This window comes from Conger conger, chromosome 14, assembly GCF_963514075.1.
Source record: "Conger conger chromosome 14, fConCon1.1, whole genome shotgun sequence".
In the NCBI taxonomy this organism is placed as follows: Eukaryota; Metazoa; Chordata; class Actinopteri; order Anguilliformes; family Congridae; genus Conger; species Conger conger.
In genome coordinates, this window is record NC_083773.1 from 10,935,563 (window position 1) to 10,953,637 (window position 18,075).

The 18,075-nt window shown below is 38.4% G+C and overlaps 1 protein-coding gene across 1 annotated transcript in view; it reads right to left on the reverse strand.

Annotated features, from left to right (window-relative positions):
* LOC133109767 (contactin-4) overlaps positions 1-18,075 on the reverse strand; it is a 101,234-nt gene that overhangs the window by 26,996 nt on the left and 56,163 nt on the right. Inside the window, exons 2-5 of the mRNA XM_061219340.1 lie at positions 14,638-14,775; positions 9,243-9,369; positions 8,659-8,834; positions 1,473-1,568 (exon numbers count right to left, since the gene is read on the reverse strand). Of these exons, the coding sequence (XP_061075324.1) occupies positions 1,473-1,568; positions 8,659-8,834; positions 9,243-9,369; positions 14,638-14,692 (454 nt within the window). The 5' untranslated portion in view covers positions 14,693-14,775. The remainder of the gene's footprint in view (positions 1-1,472; positions 1,569-8,658; positions 8,835-9,242; positions 9,370-14,637; positions 14,776-18,075) is intronic.

Here is an 18,075-nt window from a genome sequence, read left to right on the forward strand (position 1 = left end):
CCCCAATCACTGCGCTGGGGCATTGGGGGGAAATTTTCCCAGGGGGAAGATCGCCCCCTACTGGCCCACCAACACCACTTCCAGCAGCAACTTATTTTTCCCAGGAGGTCTCCCATCCAAGTCCTAACTAAGCCCACAGCCACTTACAGTAGCTTCAGCCATTTGGTGGGAGCAGGGTGCATGATGGTATGGCTGCTGAAGAGATGGTGGATGACTGGGTTTAAACTAGGACCACAAGGTTCAATTCCCAATCAAAGCTTATTAGATGGCTGGCTAACCACGTTTATTCAAACACTTCTGTGAAAATGCTAGATGGCTGTACAGGAACCGGTACTGGTGTAACGCACACCACCACAGCCCCCGCGGTGTGGGGGCCTGTGCCTAGTCTGATTCTTTTTTAAAAACATGATGTGACTGAGCGGCACGGATGGTGCAGTGGGTAGCACTGCCGCCTCACAGCAGAGAGGTCCTGGGTTCAAATCCCCGTCGGCCAGGGCCTCTCTGTGTGGAGTTTGCATGTTCTCCCCATGTTTGCATGGGTTTCCTCCGGGTACTCTGGTTTCCTCCCACAGTCCAAAGACAAGCAGGGCTGATTGGAGAGTCTAAATTGTCCGTAGGTATGAGTGTGTGAGTGAATGGTGGGTATGCCCTGCGATGGACTGGCGACCTGTCCAGGGTGTATTAGGCAGAAATACACCCAGGACAGGTCGCCAGTGTACAATGTTTGCTGAATGTTTGAATGAATTAATGTGATTGAATACGGGGAGGTTTGACTGTAACATTGATAGTTGATAAGACAAGTTAGGGGCCTCTATTGGCTACAAGCAAATAGACCACACCTCCAACCATCCTGAGAATCTGAAACCCCACGTCATTTTGGGCCTCTCTACGCGTCTACCAAGCTACCGTTGAATCTGGCAGTGAAGTAAAACGATGAAAGTGAATGATATCATGTTGAACATATAGCAGCAAAGGCTGTAACATTTTCTGCTAGCTAGGCCTATTATTGAGGAGATAATGAAGAGAAAATCCCTGAGCGGCATTCAAAAAAAGACAACTAAAACAAAAGATCAGATCAGAGAGTAAGTACATGGTTTATTTCCTAAAATGAGTAAACAGTCTAAAAAACGGCACAAAAAATATTCTCTGAACACGCTAGAGCTAAAATACATAAAGTCATTCTGTCCAGTAAGCAGTGAGTACTGGAGTATTATTCTGATCACATTGGGCGATGTGAATGTGAACATGACAGTGCCTGTTTGGGAATTATGTCAAAAGTGACAGAAAGATGTTTGAGAGAAAACAGGAGGAACTGAAAGCATCACTTAAGGATATGGAGACTGGACTGACAATGTAAGAATTAGATGATGACAACAGGCCCTTCAGCGCATATCGGCGCATAATTCTATCTACTGGGTGATGAATGGTGACAGGGCATTTTAAACTGTAAGAAAAGCAGACGGGTACTGTACCTCCGGAGTGAGGAGGGGGTCCACACAGGAGAACCACAGCCTGGCCCTCTCGGACAGACACAACGCTCCTCGCCTTGCTACTGAAATTCTCCAGATCTGAGAGAGGAGAAAAAAAAAGTCTCTTACTTCCACTTCTCATGTTGCAACAGCCTTCATCTCTGTAAGTGATTCTTCCAAGGGCATTCTCTGAACCATTTTATTTTCTCTCCACATACTTACACTACATACTGTCTCAGGGCACTATTCTCTCAAGATCTAAAAACCATATTGAGTTTTCATTAACTGCACTTTATTTGAGGATGGGATTAGAGGCATAGTACATAACAAGTTAATTCAAATAGCGACCATTAATACCAATTATGTTTAAAAACTCTTACTTTGATCAGTCTTGTTTACTAATAGCTTATTCAACTTAAGTGATTATTTATAGTAGTGGATGCTACAATTCCACTCAAATTCTGTTGATTTACCTGCAAAAGCATACAGTACTAGAAGCGACAATAAAAATGCTATGACCGCAGATGCCTGCTCTGTAGACGTACTGTCCATGGAGACGCCACCTGTATAATGGCAGAGGCGTGGAATCCAGGATCAGAAAATGGAAGTCCTCCCCCGGAAATGTTGTTCCAATCAACTGGATTTGCTAATTAGCACTATTTCCCAGCCAGGAGGCAGAACTAATTAGGTAAATAAGATGGCTGAGTTCACTGGTGGAAGAAACACACAGCAGGACTTCTCATTTCTGACCCCTGGACTTTCTGCAACTCTGCAAACTGAAATTTAGTGAATGCTATTTCCAAACAAAGCCATCCTTTAGTCACATTTCAACTCTGGACATATTTTAACATATTTAAGGCTCAATCTGAATATGTAATTTATTTAAAAAAGGAATAAAAACACCGCACAAAACTGGAGAACTGGACCGAGACTGTAGAATGATCATTCCGGTGGGAGGTAGCGATGCTCTTGCCTGCCCTGGATTATGTGGATAGATGAACCCATTTTCACTTTTTAGAGCCAATTAAATTATCAGCAAAGGCTCCAATCCCTTAAGAACTTAGCTGGCTTTGCAGCGCAATCGATTGTGAAGGCATCCATCATCGCTTTGCCTATAGAATAGCTTTTATTACTTTTGGAATTTGATCAATACAGAAATGTGAAATCAAAAGAAATGTGTGTGCCTATCAGGTAGGCTTAAAAATAATTACATATATTCGCCACAGGGCCATTGATAATGGATAACCAAAGCATTTTTCTCTTAAAAGCAAGCAGAGGGGTTTAAGGGTCAGGGCTACTGTCTAGCACTTAATTATCCGTGAAGAATAAGAATTTTTCAACTCGCATTAGGGTGGGTGCAGCAAGAATCTTTATAGAGTGACTGAATTCATGTATTCATTAATTTTAGTTTAGTGAACAAAATAACCATCAGTGATGCCTTCATATACTATTTTTAAAATTATTATTGGCAAATCTTTCTAGAAGAGGGACATGGACCACAGCATTTTTAGATGCTGCTACTTAACATGAGGAACTTTTTTTATCTTCATCCGAGGGCAATCGTCTGTCCACAAAAGAGTGTTAGCTGTTTGTTTTTTTTATTGTTAAGGGCACCCCTTCCCTAAATGCTTTCAGAATGGCACCTCAGAACAGACTACTACTAAAATCAACATCCACAATATTATTTTATCTAAACAAATGCATAAGCAGGAATCGTTTGTTTATAAGTTAGTTATCCCTAGGCCAGCTAGCTAAACATTATCAGTTCACTTTTGTAGCCTAGGCCTCTACTGCGTGAATGGGTTGTCGGAGCACTAGATTAAATCAATGTTGTCCTAATAATATTGAACAGGACAGGTCATGGACAGGGAGGTAGGAAGGTTGTGACTTAAAACAGTGAATACAGCTCAGCTAGGCCAGTTGAGATGGGGTGGAAACATTCCCTCGAAACCGAACATTGGTCTCAACCAGTTTTCATTCATTTTACTGAATTAACAAAATGATCTGTGCCAATGATCTGGATTATCAATTGACAGGTAAACAAACAGCTTTGTCACATCATGTTTGGGAGATTAAATGATAAATTAAATTGAAATCACAATCGTAATCACTGTGAAATACAAATCCCTTAACATGGCATTAAGGGACAATTATACATTATTATTATTATTATTATTATTATTATTATTATTATTATTATTATTATTAATTATACATTAATTTACCACTGAAACCACACCAACCCCCTAAAATCAAGTACCCCGTAAAAGGAAACCAAGATCCCTTTATGGGCTATTAAAAAAGATCCATCCAGAAAAACACCTTAATGCCTTCATTATTAATGAGAAGATTAATGGTATTTTAAGATAAAACATTTTTTTTAAGGGTCTGGTTTCCTAGTGAATATATATTCAGTTTTAATCACCAAGTACACTTAATGAAAAAAGATACACCACTCTGTTAACTGCCGCACTGGCTTTCAGCACAACCTGTGATAAATACTATCTCACAAAACCTGCACTTCAAGGTCATTTGAGTTACAAAATCTACACATTGATCATCCTTGCCAAGAATATTCCCTGTGTGTGAGTGTAGAGAATGAAGAGCACGTGTAATGTTAATAATGTTGATAATGTTTATTTCATGCTCGTTCTTGAATAAACATGGGGGCGACATGGCTCAGGCAGTAAGAGCAGTCGTCTGGCAGTCGGAGGGTTGCCGGTTCGATCCCCTGCCCGGGCTGTGTTGAAGTGTCCCTGAGCAAGACACCTAACCCCCAAATGCTCCTGACGAGCTGGTTGGCGCCTTGCATGGCAGCCCATCGCCGTCGGTGTGTGAGATGTGTATGAATGGGTGAATGAGAAGCATCAATTGTACAGGGCTTTGGATAAAGGCGCTATATGAATGCCAACCATTTACCATTTACCATAAAGGTGAATAAATGTAGTATATCGAAAAGTAGGCTGTCTGAGTTAAAGTTGTGTTAGTGTACACATGTAGGAGGGTGATGGTGAAAAGAGACAGTATTGCATTCAGAGGGAGTCCCCCGTTTCCTGCTTGAGCCTCTGCCCCTCCCAAAGTCATGGCCCATGCTAGAGGGACATTTCACAAAAGCCTTTGTAAACTTCAAGCTGCTAAGTTCAAGCCCCAGAAATGACACTATAACTCACAATGAATAAACCAAAAAGTTCAGCAAGAACCAATTGTGTTGTGCTGAATACAAGCAGTGAGATTTCAGGACAGGTCCAATTTTAGGGAACTCTAAAGAGGAGCAGCTTCACAGGGTGATGGAACTTAGGTAGTTAGGTGCCTTCCTGGCAATGTCTGGAGTGTAGCACTGAAGGGTAGAGAGATCAGAGATGAAAGTGATTTGGCCTTTAGAGTCATACTAGAGAGGGGAGAAACAAACAGATGGCTAGTGGGGGTGCAAAATACATCATTATTAATGCAAACAAGTATTTCATATTATATTTTTTAAAATATGGCCAGCACAAATTTGACAATTTATTTAATTTATACTGCAGTATTCTATAAACTTGGTTTGTGCCTTGGGTACAGCAAAAGCTCATACCATGTCAGGGTGACACACCTGTTTGTCTATCTGAAGCAAAACTGCCTGCAGGCTTGGGCTATTACATAGAGCAAAATAATAAAAAAACATTTACATACTGTTTGAACTGCACTTCGTTGTACGTCGCTCTGGATAAGAGCGTCTGCTAAATGCCTTGTAATGTAATGTAATGTAACATCCAGAACGAAAACATGTGTCAGTTAAAACAGTTGGGGCATTTCCAGATACCCACACAAAGAATAGTAACCTACTGTGCATACACTCACGTTAATCTTAAACAAGTATACCCCTAACTGGGATCTAAGACTGTGTTCACAACAATATGCCTCATTGAAAACAACACCCTCTTACATTGTACATGGCCAACAAAAGAAAACGTAAAAAAATAAATACATTAATATACAGTTCACCCATTGGACAAGATCCTTTACACACTCACCGATTTAACATGCCCACCTTGGTAGAAAAAGCTTGCATTGGTTTGTAAGCTGCTACAGTGAACACAGCAGTGCTAAATTAAACTAGAATCACAGGATTAAGAAAACATCCCAAATTTAATTCCTCATGTAATCCCTTTGGGGCTTCAGTTCCAAGATTGTACATCCATTTCACCTCCCTTTGCAAGAGTAATTTTTCCTTATTTCCACTCCTCTTTGGAAATTGGAAAACCTCAATACCCAGAAACACGGCCAATCAGATGAAGGAGTCTGGCCAGATCGCTGATCCTGGTTGATACAGTAAATGGCCTCTTGTGCACCGTGATCCTAGTTTTTAATGCACTAGTTTTTCTGCCCACTTAACACACAGCACAAGGACACAATAACAGATAAGCAACACATTTGGCAAGGCACTTGATACAGATACAAGTTTATATCCAATTTGAGGATGAGAAGGCATTTCCCTAAATCATTTAATACTGTATGCACCAGTGACAATGAAACAACAGTACAACACTTTTCATCATGCTACAACTATTTCAAACCATCCCTCAACAGTTTAAAGAAAAGTTTGTGTGGTGAATAAACTTACACCTTTCTTCCATTGCAGTTATTTTGTTAAGTGCTGGAAACCCAGAAAAAGCAAACGTATAGCTGATAACCTTCTCATATGCATAAAACAGAGACAGAAACCAATTATGGGAACTCTAAAAAAGGTATTTTTAAATGTAAAGTGTCCTAAATCTCCTCTTGATAGTTTTGTTTGGTAATCAGGCTAGTCAATTTACATAAGACTATGTCACAAGCTGGCAGTTCATTTTAACTTAACCGCATGTAATTTAATCATTTTACTTTTGTAGCCTTAGCACACTTAACATTACATTTTGATTACAACACAGAACATGAGTAAAAAGTTGATTGACCTCCAGTCTCTTTCTTGCAATTAGAATTCTACACAATTAGCTACAATCAAATACAAAACAATTCAGTTGTAGAAGGGTGAATACATAATTATCCAGACCATATGCATTCACAAACAAGCATATAAGTATTTGTTTGTGTATGTACATACACACACCAGCATTCAAGTGTTTCACTTGTTTGTAGTGTAAAAATGTGGTTCTCTGTGTCAACCACTTGAGAATATGATCACACGATCCTTCTTTTTGACTTTGTGGATGATATTTTCCCCCTATTTTCAGCGTGCGAGAGTGAGTGGTTCCTGTGGGTTTTTTGTTAGGTACTGGCTTTCCCCTGAGGACATAAAATGATGGATTATACATGCTACATCCCTCATTAAAGAGAGGAGTATTTATGAACTCTCTGCCCTGCTTTTATCATCCCAAATGTTACACTCGGTGATCCAACGGTAACAAAATTAACACACTTTTAAATGAGCCAAAGAGGGAGGTCAAAATGGTAGTTTTGATTGAAGATTCATGAAATATTCAAGTAATATTCGGAATACATAATTTTTAAAAGGAGAACATTAGGTAAACAGAAACAGCTGGGAATTCACAGAAGCTTTGTTTGATAGAATTTGTCATCGCTATTCTATGTGGAAAAATAGCAGAAAATCTGAATATTTTAGTATACAGTATACTATATATAAGGTTTTTAAAAATAATTTATCAAGAAAACTAAATTCTGAACAACCCCACAGTAAATAACCAGCTAGAGTCATTCATCACACTGGAACTGAAAAAATAACTTTGACTTAATTCACTGAGGAAAAAACTGAAATATGCTATTTCCTTTTATTATTCATGAGCAAATTTGCATATGTTCCTAAAAAATAAGTAAAAGTCATAATAAAAAAACTTTATATTTGTATCCACATTCAAAGTACAAAATATCATGTTGACTGGAGGAAAGGAATTTCATCATATTCAACCATGGTACCTCCCCTTAAAAAAGAAAAAGTATCTGAATATCTGGATAAAGTTCTATTATATTAACTAAGGGATATGTTCACATGGATATGCGCATTAAAATCAAACCATGGCTTGCTGTATGTCTACGCAATTGCCAATTTGAAGATAAAATATTTTTATACTCACTATAGATCTATAATTAGAACTAACCTAAACACTGAACATTTGACATTAGTACTCTCTATTATCCCCCATAGTCATTGTGTTTCATCAAAGTCTCAAAAATGAATGGGAGTGAATTGGGAGCCAGACAAATTGGAAGTATGGCAATGCAGTTTACGGCCAGCAGGGAAAACGGGTGTTGCTAGTGTTCACTCCATGGAAAGAAAATGGGCTAAGCTCCACAAAATTACTCCACAAACTGAAATATACTATAAGGAAATATTAAGTGTCACCAGCTTAATTGTTCTGTAGCGCAGGGATGAGCAACTGCTGGTTTTCCACCCTCCCTTTAACTGGGAATCACTAATTACCTGGCAGAAAAGAATACCAGGGCTGGATTTAGAGGGCTAGAGTTGATGATCCCTGCTGTAGAGTGTAGCCAATGGGCTAATATTCATGCCTCTTTGTGATACAGTGGAGATTGGAAGTTAATTCTTCATGCTGAATGACAGGCTAATTCAATGCACATTTATTTTCAAAACAATAATTGTTCCTGTGGGTTAATCTGAAGATGGAATCCTTTGCATAATGTGATTCAATCAGATGTGTGACATTAAAATAGTCAGAGAAATACTAATGATAATGGGGTCCCAGATGCCAACTAATCCTTTGCCATTATCCTTGAGAATTTACTATTTTTTTTAAATTTAATAAGCACAGTTATATATTTAGCACATTTCATCTTCAAACCTTACTCTATGTTCAAAACAAAACTTACAAAACATGATACTTGAATCTTGAATATAATGAATTCCTTGAAAGAATTCCTTGAAAGAATTCCTTGAAAGAACAAAATAAACAAAATAATCTCTTTCCTTAATCCGTATACCTATATAACAGCACTGTGTTCATTCATGGATGTATGAGGTTATTGGGCGTATTGCTGTAAATATGCTTTCAACATAATATCAAAGTAAATCCACATCTATTGGAGAGGGAAGAAATCTGTGCCACAGCAACTCATGCCGAAAGCTCGTTCCCAAGAGAGATGCTCATTTGTACGGTGCATGCATCCACTCAGGAGGGACTTGAGGAGATTCCTGGGTAATCTACTTGATGACAGACTGCAGGGCGTATTTACTCACATGCAAACTGCACTTTGGCCTCTCTGCTGACGACGGTCCCGATGGAATTGGCGGCTATGCACTGGTAAACCCCCCCATGTTGTGCAGCCTCGGGGCTATTGATCATCAAGTTGCCTTCCATGAGGTTGTAGTTCAAATCCATGCTTGTGTCAATGCCTCTTCCGTTAAATTTCCACCTGGAGGAGAGAGAAAAGGAAGAACTGTGACTATTTGAACAATGATAGCTTTGTGTTTGTGTACGAATGCACTTCCGTACAGAGAAAGGGAGGAAAAGAGGCAACTGGTGAGAGAACTTAGGCAATGAAAGTGATGTCAACTTCCACATTAGAATTTTTGTTAATTTTGCCATTTTGTAACGTAATTAAGTTACTATAACAGGTGGAAATGCTCTCTGGTGATCGCACATTAACACCATAACCAAGTTTGCTATGGCAGGCATTGAGTTAAGGAGATAGCAGTGGCAATTCTCAGGAGAGTTCTGACATAAGCTCAATTCAGTGAAATAGCAGTACAAAGGAATACATACATGAACATATACAAAATATACAAATATTCTGCCATCTGATAAGGGAGAAAAAAGCCACCTGTAATTTGGTGCTGGGTTCCCCTTTGCTTTGCAGTTGATGAAAACTTTGTTGTCGTCAGAGTTCAAAGGAAAGATGTTGTCACTTGGTTCCTGAGTGAAAACAGGCCCATGCAGAACTATTTTGTCTGAGGGCGGAGGAAAAACACAGTTTAAGAATCAGTACCAAATACTGCTTTTCAAGGAAATCGCAACAACCAAAAATAAACCTCCAAAAGAAAAGTACAAGTTATGTAAAAATTCCCATTATACACAAACAAGTTTCATGGTATATAATAAACTACTCAGCGGTACAGAAGACCACTAATTACCACATAACATATAGGAACTAAGCCAGCAGATTTTACTTTTCCTTGAGTGATATTAAATACCCTATTTCCCCTACCGCCTGGTGTGTGCAGGGCAAGGATGATGGCTCACACCTCAGTCTCTCTGTTGACCTTTTCGAAAATACAAACTCAATTAATTACCACTTTGAAACTTACCATTTCTACAAACAAATCTGCCTCACTTTTGTAGTGAACCGTTCAATGAATTCTGCTGAACCCTTCACAAAATCAAAAATCATCACTGAAAAAAATAACAGTTTTTCGAGGTCCTTGAAAAGTGAAATGTGTTCTGAGTCATAATCAGTCTAAGAAGAGGGCAGCGCTTAGCCTGCAGTGAGAGGCTTTCAGTGTAACACCCCAGGGGAGAGCCATCAGCACTCTCTCCATATACGTCCTTTAAATGTAATAAATTAATTATCCTTTTAAAGCAGGGCGCAACCCGCAAAATGTAGTAGGACACCAAGACAACAAAAAAGCTATTTCAAGGGGCACCCGTGCTTAAAAAAAAAAAAAAAAACCTTCAAAAATCCCTGGTGTGAAATCCAGCTATGACCAGCTTACAATACCAGCTACCAGCTGATCAAAACATAGCTTGAGCTGGTCAAACCATGTTGAGTATAGAGCAGGTCTAACTGGTCAATCAGCTACCAGCTGTTTCAAAACCTAGCTTCAGCTGTTTTTGTCAGCAGGGATCGCTGCTGTCAAAAGGGCACTTTTACTGTAGGGGACATATGCTTCACCATACCGCATATATGTTGGTGTCTTATCTGTGCACATGGCTGCTGGTTAGATAAAGACCATCAGTAAATAGGGGTGGGTGCATAAATGAAAAGCCCAAAAACAAAATACTGTGCTAATTTTGTGCACACACAGTCAATGAACAGAAGTCCCCCCCCCCCCCCCCCCCAAGTTATAAATACCTGCCCCAATATATTTTCACATTTTACAGTCAAGCAGGCTGGCAGTGTGGATGCCCAGCCAGTGTGGTTGAGTAGCCTGGATTTAGAGTCCCAGAGGGAGAGAATACAGAAAGGCACTCTGTTTTCAGCATAACAAGCAGCCTGCACACTAAAGGTATGGAAAAACAACCTATTACTTGTAAGCATGGCTCATATTGACTCAGGTTCGATCCAGAATGTCTGAAGGATACAATAATCCTCAGTGTACAATAACCAGACCAGGATGCACCTCATCTCACACTACAACCGCCTCCCTGAGATACTCTGGGGTCCTCCCAGACAACTCTGCCAGAATGACAATATCCAAATCCCAGTTTATACTTATTCTGTAATCTCAAGCATGAAAATACTGTATATATTCTGAAATACCACCGTTACAAAAACCAGTCTATAAATAAAACATTCCAGTTTTCCTAAAAAATCTAAATTGCAAGTAATAAACTAAAGCGCATCTCTGAACACACAACACTTCAAACCTCTATGTGGATAGGTTACAACGGCAGAAGACCAATAAGTCTAATAATCACCTCTTTATTCCCCATTCTGACATTTGGTCTGAAAAACAGTTTAATCACTTGAACATGTTTGGATGTTTTGATGCATTTAGTTGCTGCCACATGATTGGCTGAATAAATATTTGCATTAACAAGCTGGTGCACAGGTCTACCTAATAAAGTGCTCACTGAGCGTATACTTGCATAACAATGTCATTAATCATAATCAATGAATGTACCTCTACAGTATATTACATAAATCCACATAGTCATCAGCCACAGTATTTATTGAGAGGGGTTGCAGGATTTTTTCTTGATAATAAAAATCTAGAGCGAAATAACCACCTTGCAGTTGTATGCCTCCGCCAACCAGTCAAGTTACAGTTTATATCCTTGTCTGTCCAGCAATAACTAACTTCTAAACTTAATGAATCGATGTAGAGATTAATGTGTTTTTAATTTATTTTTTATTTCATTAAATAATTTATGCCGTTTCTTTGTCATTTGTGTAACCTATAATGTAAACAACATTAAATTTTGAATTAAAATAATTTCTCATTACAATCTGACTATTTAGTTAAATAGAGTAGTGGAATGATAAGACCAAGAAACATATTTGATTATTAAAATTTTGTTGAAAATTGGGCATGTTAAAACAACATTACTTGAATTTTTTTGATTTGCACCATCATTTTTTTCTGTCAAACCAACAACAATTGAAGAATATTCTAACAAAAAGTGTTTGATACTAACTATAAAATATCAACTAATGATTACATCACAAATCAACAAACGAAATAACCCAAGATTATTTTTGCAGCTACATTGGTAAGCAAAACATTATGATGTCACAGTGAAGTTGACCTTTTGGATATAAAATGTCATCACTAATTTCGTCATAATTAGCATATGAATTATTGAGTTATGGCCAAAAATGTATTTTTTGAGGTGACAGCGACCTTGACCTTTGACCATCAGATTCGAATCAATTTGTGCCAAATTTGGAGACATTTCCTCAAGGCGTTCCTGAGATATTGCGTCCATAAGAATGGGACAGATGGACGGACAACAGATGGACAATGGATAGACAACGGACAGAAGGACGGCTGGACAACCCAAAAACAAAATGCCTCCAGCCACGACTGTCACCGACGTGGAGGCAGAAAAAACACAAGGTTGAACAGAGAATTCACAATTAAAATAATGTGTATGATAATGTGACAATATGATAAAAAACAAGATTGTGTTTATGATAGGCTCTTAGAGCAGCAGCCAGCAGACCCCTGGGGACCCAATGCAATTGCTTCAGGTGCGATGCTAATTTACACTGCAGTGAGAATGAGCAGCTGGTCAAAATATGTCAAGTCACCTCTAGAAACAGCCCACTTGCACAATAATCAATCATTCTGCTTTAGCATCTACATGTCCCCCTGTGATTACATCAGTCAGACTTCACTCATCAGCTGGCTTTAATGGAAATTGGGGGTACATTTCCAATGACCCCAACAATCCTTGGGACAAGCGTGATTCAACAGCAGTGAAATGTGTTTTGCTAATAAAAAACAGGCAAGATCTCGCAGCTGTTACCCTTTAGTTAAATCCATAATGAATCAAGACCGTAACATAAAATATCATCAAATCAAGAGACTGACAAATTTGAAAAGAAATAACAACAATGAATTATGAATTAAAAAGTCCCCCCCCCCCCCCCCCACACCTTGTCTATTGGTTTTACACTCATCATTACATTGATCGATAACTCACTGAATTACTGAACTTTATTCAGACCACAAAGGAGATACACAAGTCATGTTTATGTTAAATAATTATCTGATCTAACTTGCTTTCCGTTCTGACAAATTAATGCAACACATGCATATTATTTCAGCTGTAATGTTGGCTACAGTCAACAAATACCTATACTTGTGACGAGTTATTGCTAATGAGGGTGCTATGAGTGATTATTTGCTTGTTTAGTGACATACTGTAGTTAATTTATTGCTAATCTGACACGCATCCAGGGCCCTCTTTTAAGGATGAAAATGCAGTTGCATAAGTGGCAAACACAGATTAAATGATACATGTTCCAATTAATTTAGCCATTTTAAAAGTGCTAGCAATGAAAGCAGTGGGGAAGAAGTTGCTCAATGTGTCAGTGTTCTAGTGTCCTGGCCAAATAGAAGGCAATCTACATCCCTTTAAAAGCACATAATGATTTTCCTGTACTGGTGCAGCACAGAGAGTAGTATATTATGCTGTATTATCCGACCTGTTCAAATTTATGAGATGCATTCTGAATGTTCCCGGGCGTTCAAGCAAAAACACAACGCACCACTGACACCCAAGAATTGAAAGCATTCTGTCATTTGTCATATTCTCTGACATATTCAATACATCATTCTTTTTTTTTTTTTCATCAGAATATGAAGTGCTCTTTAGTCCTGGGCTATTAAGACTGTTCAAATACAGCTGTATTGTTTTTTTTGTTACAATACATACCCACAAAATACTGATAAAATCTTGGTTACATGCACTTTTACAAGCACTTGTAAAGTGAAAAGAGAGGATTACATTAGAAAGCTCTGTAAATATTTTATAAAAGATATTTGTAATTGCACTATTGATTTACATTGACAGCAGTACTCTATCTCCCATTATAGATTCATTATTGAGAGGTCAACTTTGCATTAAAGGCAATTATATTTTAAGACATGCAAATATTAATCATATAAACCATGCATCAAACAATCAAATGACTACTGTATGATGAGAAATGCCACCGTTGTCAATATTGCTTCTTTCCTAAGCAACTTCAGTGACCTCATAACAAAAAATAAATAAATAAACTAGAAAGGTCAATCTTTCATTTGTGCATATGACCAGTAAAGGTTCGTTGTAGTTTCAAATGATCTAGCTTTCTTGATTATGATCTATGACTTACAGTTTCACGGTCCAGCACCTTGATCCAGGATGTATGATTATTTACAGTATATACTACAACTTTCGTGACAAGACACATAGCTCAGTTATGTGAACGACCTCGTATCCATATCAACCACACCAACTATGTATCAGTTTAACTAGCAAAGTGATTAGTCCAGCGAGAGTAATACACACTCAATAAAATGTGGTTATATGATCAATAAAATACATTAAAAATACAGTTACTGACAGCAGTTGGTATTGGAGGTCAGCTGAGGGTAGTCGAAACACTGCAGAACCAATGGGATTTGGGTGAAAGAATCAGTCCTGCACAAGCTTATAACTTGAGGCTTGACATTTGATCAAACATTATTGATCCCGGTGATGGGAGGAAGCCAGCTATGGCCCCTGGACAGCCCTTACCATTGGAAGGAAAAATGTCTGTCGGGTGCTACAAAATCTTAAGGGTCTCTGGAAAAATGGTGATTATGTCTTGGATTAATAGTTTATTTGAACATTTTATCAATCGGCTGTTCACAGAGTTCGCTACATTCCTGCAACTTACCAGCAGCGATTTGAAGAAATATGAGAATTATACAACAGAAAGCCATTTCATTAAAAAAGATGCGATCTCTCTCTGAAAAGTATGCAGATCAGATGCTGCATCAAAGATGACTTGTGGGACATCTTACCTGCGAGGCAGTCCTTGAGTGACAGGAGGATTAACAGTTCCCATGGCAACATCATCTTCAGTTTCCAAGGTCAAAGATTTTTTTATTCCCATCCAATTGGCAGAAAGCAGAATGCTTCCCGTGAAACTTGTCTTCAATCTGAAGGAAATTAAAAAGAAATGAATATTACGGCAAGGCTTTTTATTATTTTTATTTTCCAGCTGCACACAGCCCTTTTAAAATGGAGCTGGAGGTCCAGTCAAATCAGTGGGTCATTAATAATTTATGCATCCAAATAACAGGAGTCGGGGGTCCCAAGCCTGCAGCTGATCCACAGGAGTTGATATTTAGTGTACACACTCTGCAGCTACATTATCTCCCAGGAGTGAGCAGAGAGAAGATTCAAAGGCTTACAGCAGCAAAAGACCAGTACAACTCGCTGCCAACGGCAATGTTCAGATTCCTATAAAATTATAGCTTTAACACATTTACAATGGGATACATATAAAGATAAATGTGTGTGTATATTGTGGGACCCGTGCCATGAAATGTGTGTGTGTGCGTGTGTGCATGTGTATGTGCCTATTACTTTGTTGGATAGACCACTACACCAGCTTTTTAATGCAAATTTATAATCAGTCAATCATGTGGCAGCAACTCTATGAATAAAAGCATGCAGCTGGTCAGTTTCTGAATCCATCGGTTTTAACCAATGTTAATGTTACTCACTCTGAATGCAGAACACAAGCTGTTTCAACAGTTCAAAACACCTCTCTTATCTAACATGTAAAATCGATTTATTTGATTTAATTTTAAAATTATTATCAAATATATCAACAATCAATTAAAACACCAAATTCATTGATAGGCAGAGCAACCTGTTCGATGAACCTTTACCGGACAGATTAACAGAACCAGATTATAATTAAGAGCTTCATACACATACATACACACACACCTAAAAAGAATGGCAGTTTCACAGGCCTCAGAACAGGCCAAATGGTGAGAAGTCTCACAATACAGTGTACATTTGTAGAGTGACACAATATTTGTTGTTTTCTGTACTCCAGCACACTGGATTTGAAATAAAACAGTGAATATGAGGTTAAGGCGCAGACTGTCAGCTTCGATTTGAAGGGATTTACATCCATATTGGCTGATGCTGATCCGTGTGGGAACTACAGCCCTTTTTTAGATAAAGCACTACCAAATGGTATTTTCTATTATGAAGAAAAACCCCTTTTGACCTGCTGATCAAAAACACTTTCCAGGAAGTAAGCATAGAAGTATGAAAGACTACTGTAAAGACTGCACCTGAATAAAGTCAAAGGGCTCACAGCAATACGTGGAGAAATAGTGTAGAGAAAGAAAGGAACTGGTCCAAAGCAAACCACTGCATATGTGACACAGTGGAGGTAATGTTATAGTTTGGGCTTGAATGGCTATCATTGCATTACATTACATTTATTAAGCAGGCATACAAAAAGTGAATGCCAAAGGTCACAGTAACTACCAAACACGGTAGAATTTACATAAAGGATCAGTTGTTAACAGCCGTGAATATCATACCTCTTCTCATTGTAAATGTGATAAAGCTATATTTTTATAGAAATCTAAACAGCTTCGGCAGCGAGTTGTACACACATTTACATGAAGGTCACCATATAGAATATCACCTAAAAAGGACTGAGATGAGCTAAAAAGAATGCAGTGCTTTGATAGTGTAGGGAATATGACAGTCTCGTGAAACATATTAAATTAACCTGCCCTCTTTTAAGAGGAATGGAGAGTGCAATCTATCTGCTACAGAGACACTGAATGTGCTTCAATGTAGATCTGCCAGGCAAGATATCCCCTCTGAATTACGAGGGGAAACGACCACTGTTATGGATCTTCAAAGGCAGAAATTTCTATATGAAATCCTCTGTTCGCTTTCACAGTCCTTCAGACATGAATGTAATGAATATATACAATTATATCAAAGACACATCCTCTTTTTATCTCTCGCCTCAAAACGGCATGGCGAAAGCTACTGGGCAGAAGAAGACCGGCTGTTGATGAAGATGAGAGAATCCTTCTGCACTATATTAGAACACTTTGGGATTTCTGTTGTAAGAATTGGCAGAGATTTGCATGTGCATTTGCCTGCTGCCACCTGATTGGCTGATTACATAATCGCATGAATAAGTAGGCGTACAGATGTTCCTAATAAAGTGCTCAGTGAAAGTATTCTGAAATAGTTTTATGTTCAGATATTTTTCAATTGTTTATATGGGAAGTTATCTGCTTCCAGCAACTGGCAAATAGGTAACACACATTGAACCACATTACTATAATAAAAATAAAAAATAAAAATAAAATATCATCTGGCTCTACCTCAGGGACAGGTCCTGGAGGATCAAGAGCAGATTCACATCACAGCAGACAGCGCCCTGAACACACATCTCTTTTTTGTCATTTTGTTTGTTTTGCCTTGAGTTATAGCCTTAAACTTGATTGATGACTTTACTGTGGCTGAGTTCTATAAGAGAAAAAAATCTCTCTCTCTCTCTCTCTCTCTCTCTCTCTCTCTCTCTCTCTCTCTCTCTCTCTCTCTCTCTCTCTCTCTCTCTCTCTTCTCTTTCTCTCTTACACATACGTACACATAACACTTTTTTAAAATGAAACTTAATTGATGTTAAAGTACATTGGCTGATTAGATAATCGCATTACATTATTGGCATTTGGCAGACGCTCTTACCCAGAGCGACGTACAGTTGATTAGACTAAGCAGGAGACAATCCTCCCCTGGAACAATGCAGGGTTAAGGGCCTTGCTCAATATGCGGATATTATTGTGGCTACACCGGGATTAGAACCACCGACCTTGCGTGTCCCAGTCATTTACCTTAACCACTACGCTACAGGCCGCCCAATAAGTAGGTGTAATAAAGTAAAATTGTTGCTAATAAAGTGCTCAGTGATTGTAATTACACAAATCCGATGTTCCTCCATAAAAAAAAACTATAATGGTTATTGAATATGACATTTGTACTTGGAAGGAATGCATTTCATGTAACTGCAAAATATTGACGATGTTTAAAATAAACACTTCTCACTTAGCCTATGTCAGCATTTTGAATAAGGGAGGGGTTAGGGGGTCGGGGTTAGGCGGCCAAGTCATTAGAGTCCTAGAAAGTGGACCGGACAGAAAATTAATTGGGAACCCCTGGTGTACATGCTGATTATGCAAATGAATGCAGTAGCCAAACAGTATGTATAGTAAGACATACTGCCTTTACAGCAATAGTGTAAAAAGTTTAAATATATTCATAAATAAATGCAAAAATATATAAAAGCATGTATTTACATATATACATAAATGGATTTCATGTCATCCAAGTAGAGCAGAAAGGATGCCAAGTGAAGTGGTCAGCACATTTTGTTTACAAGAACAGTTCATTTCTGAAAACTTGTGTAT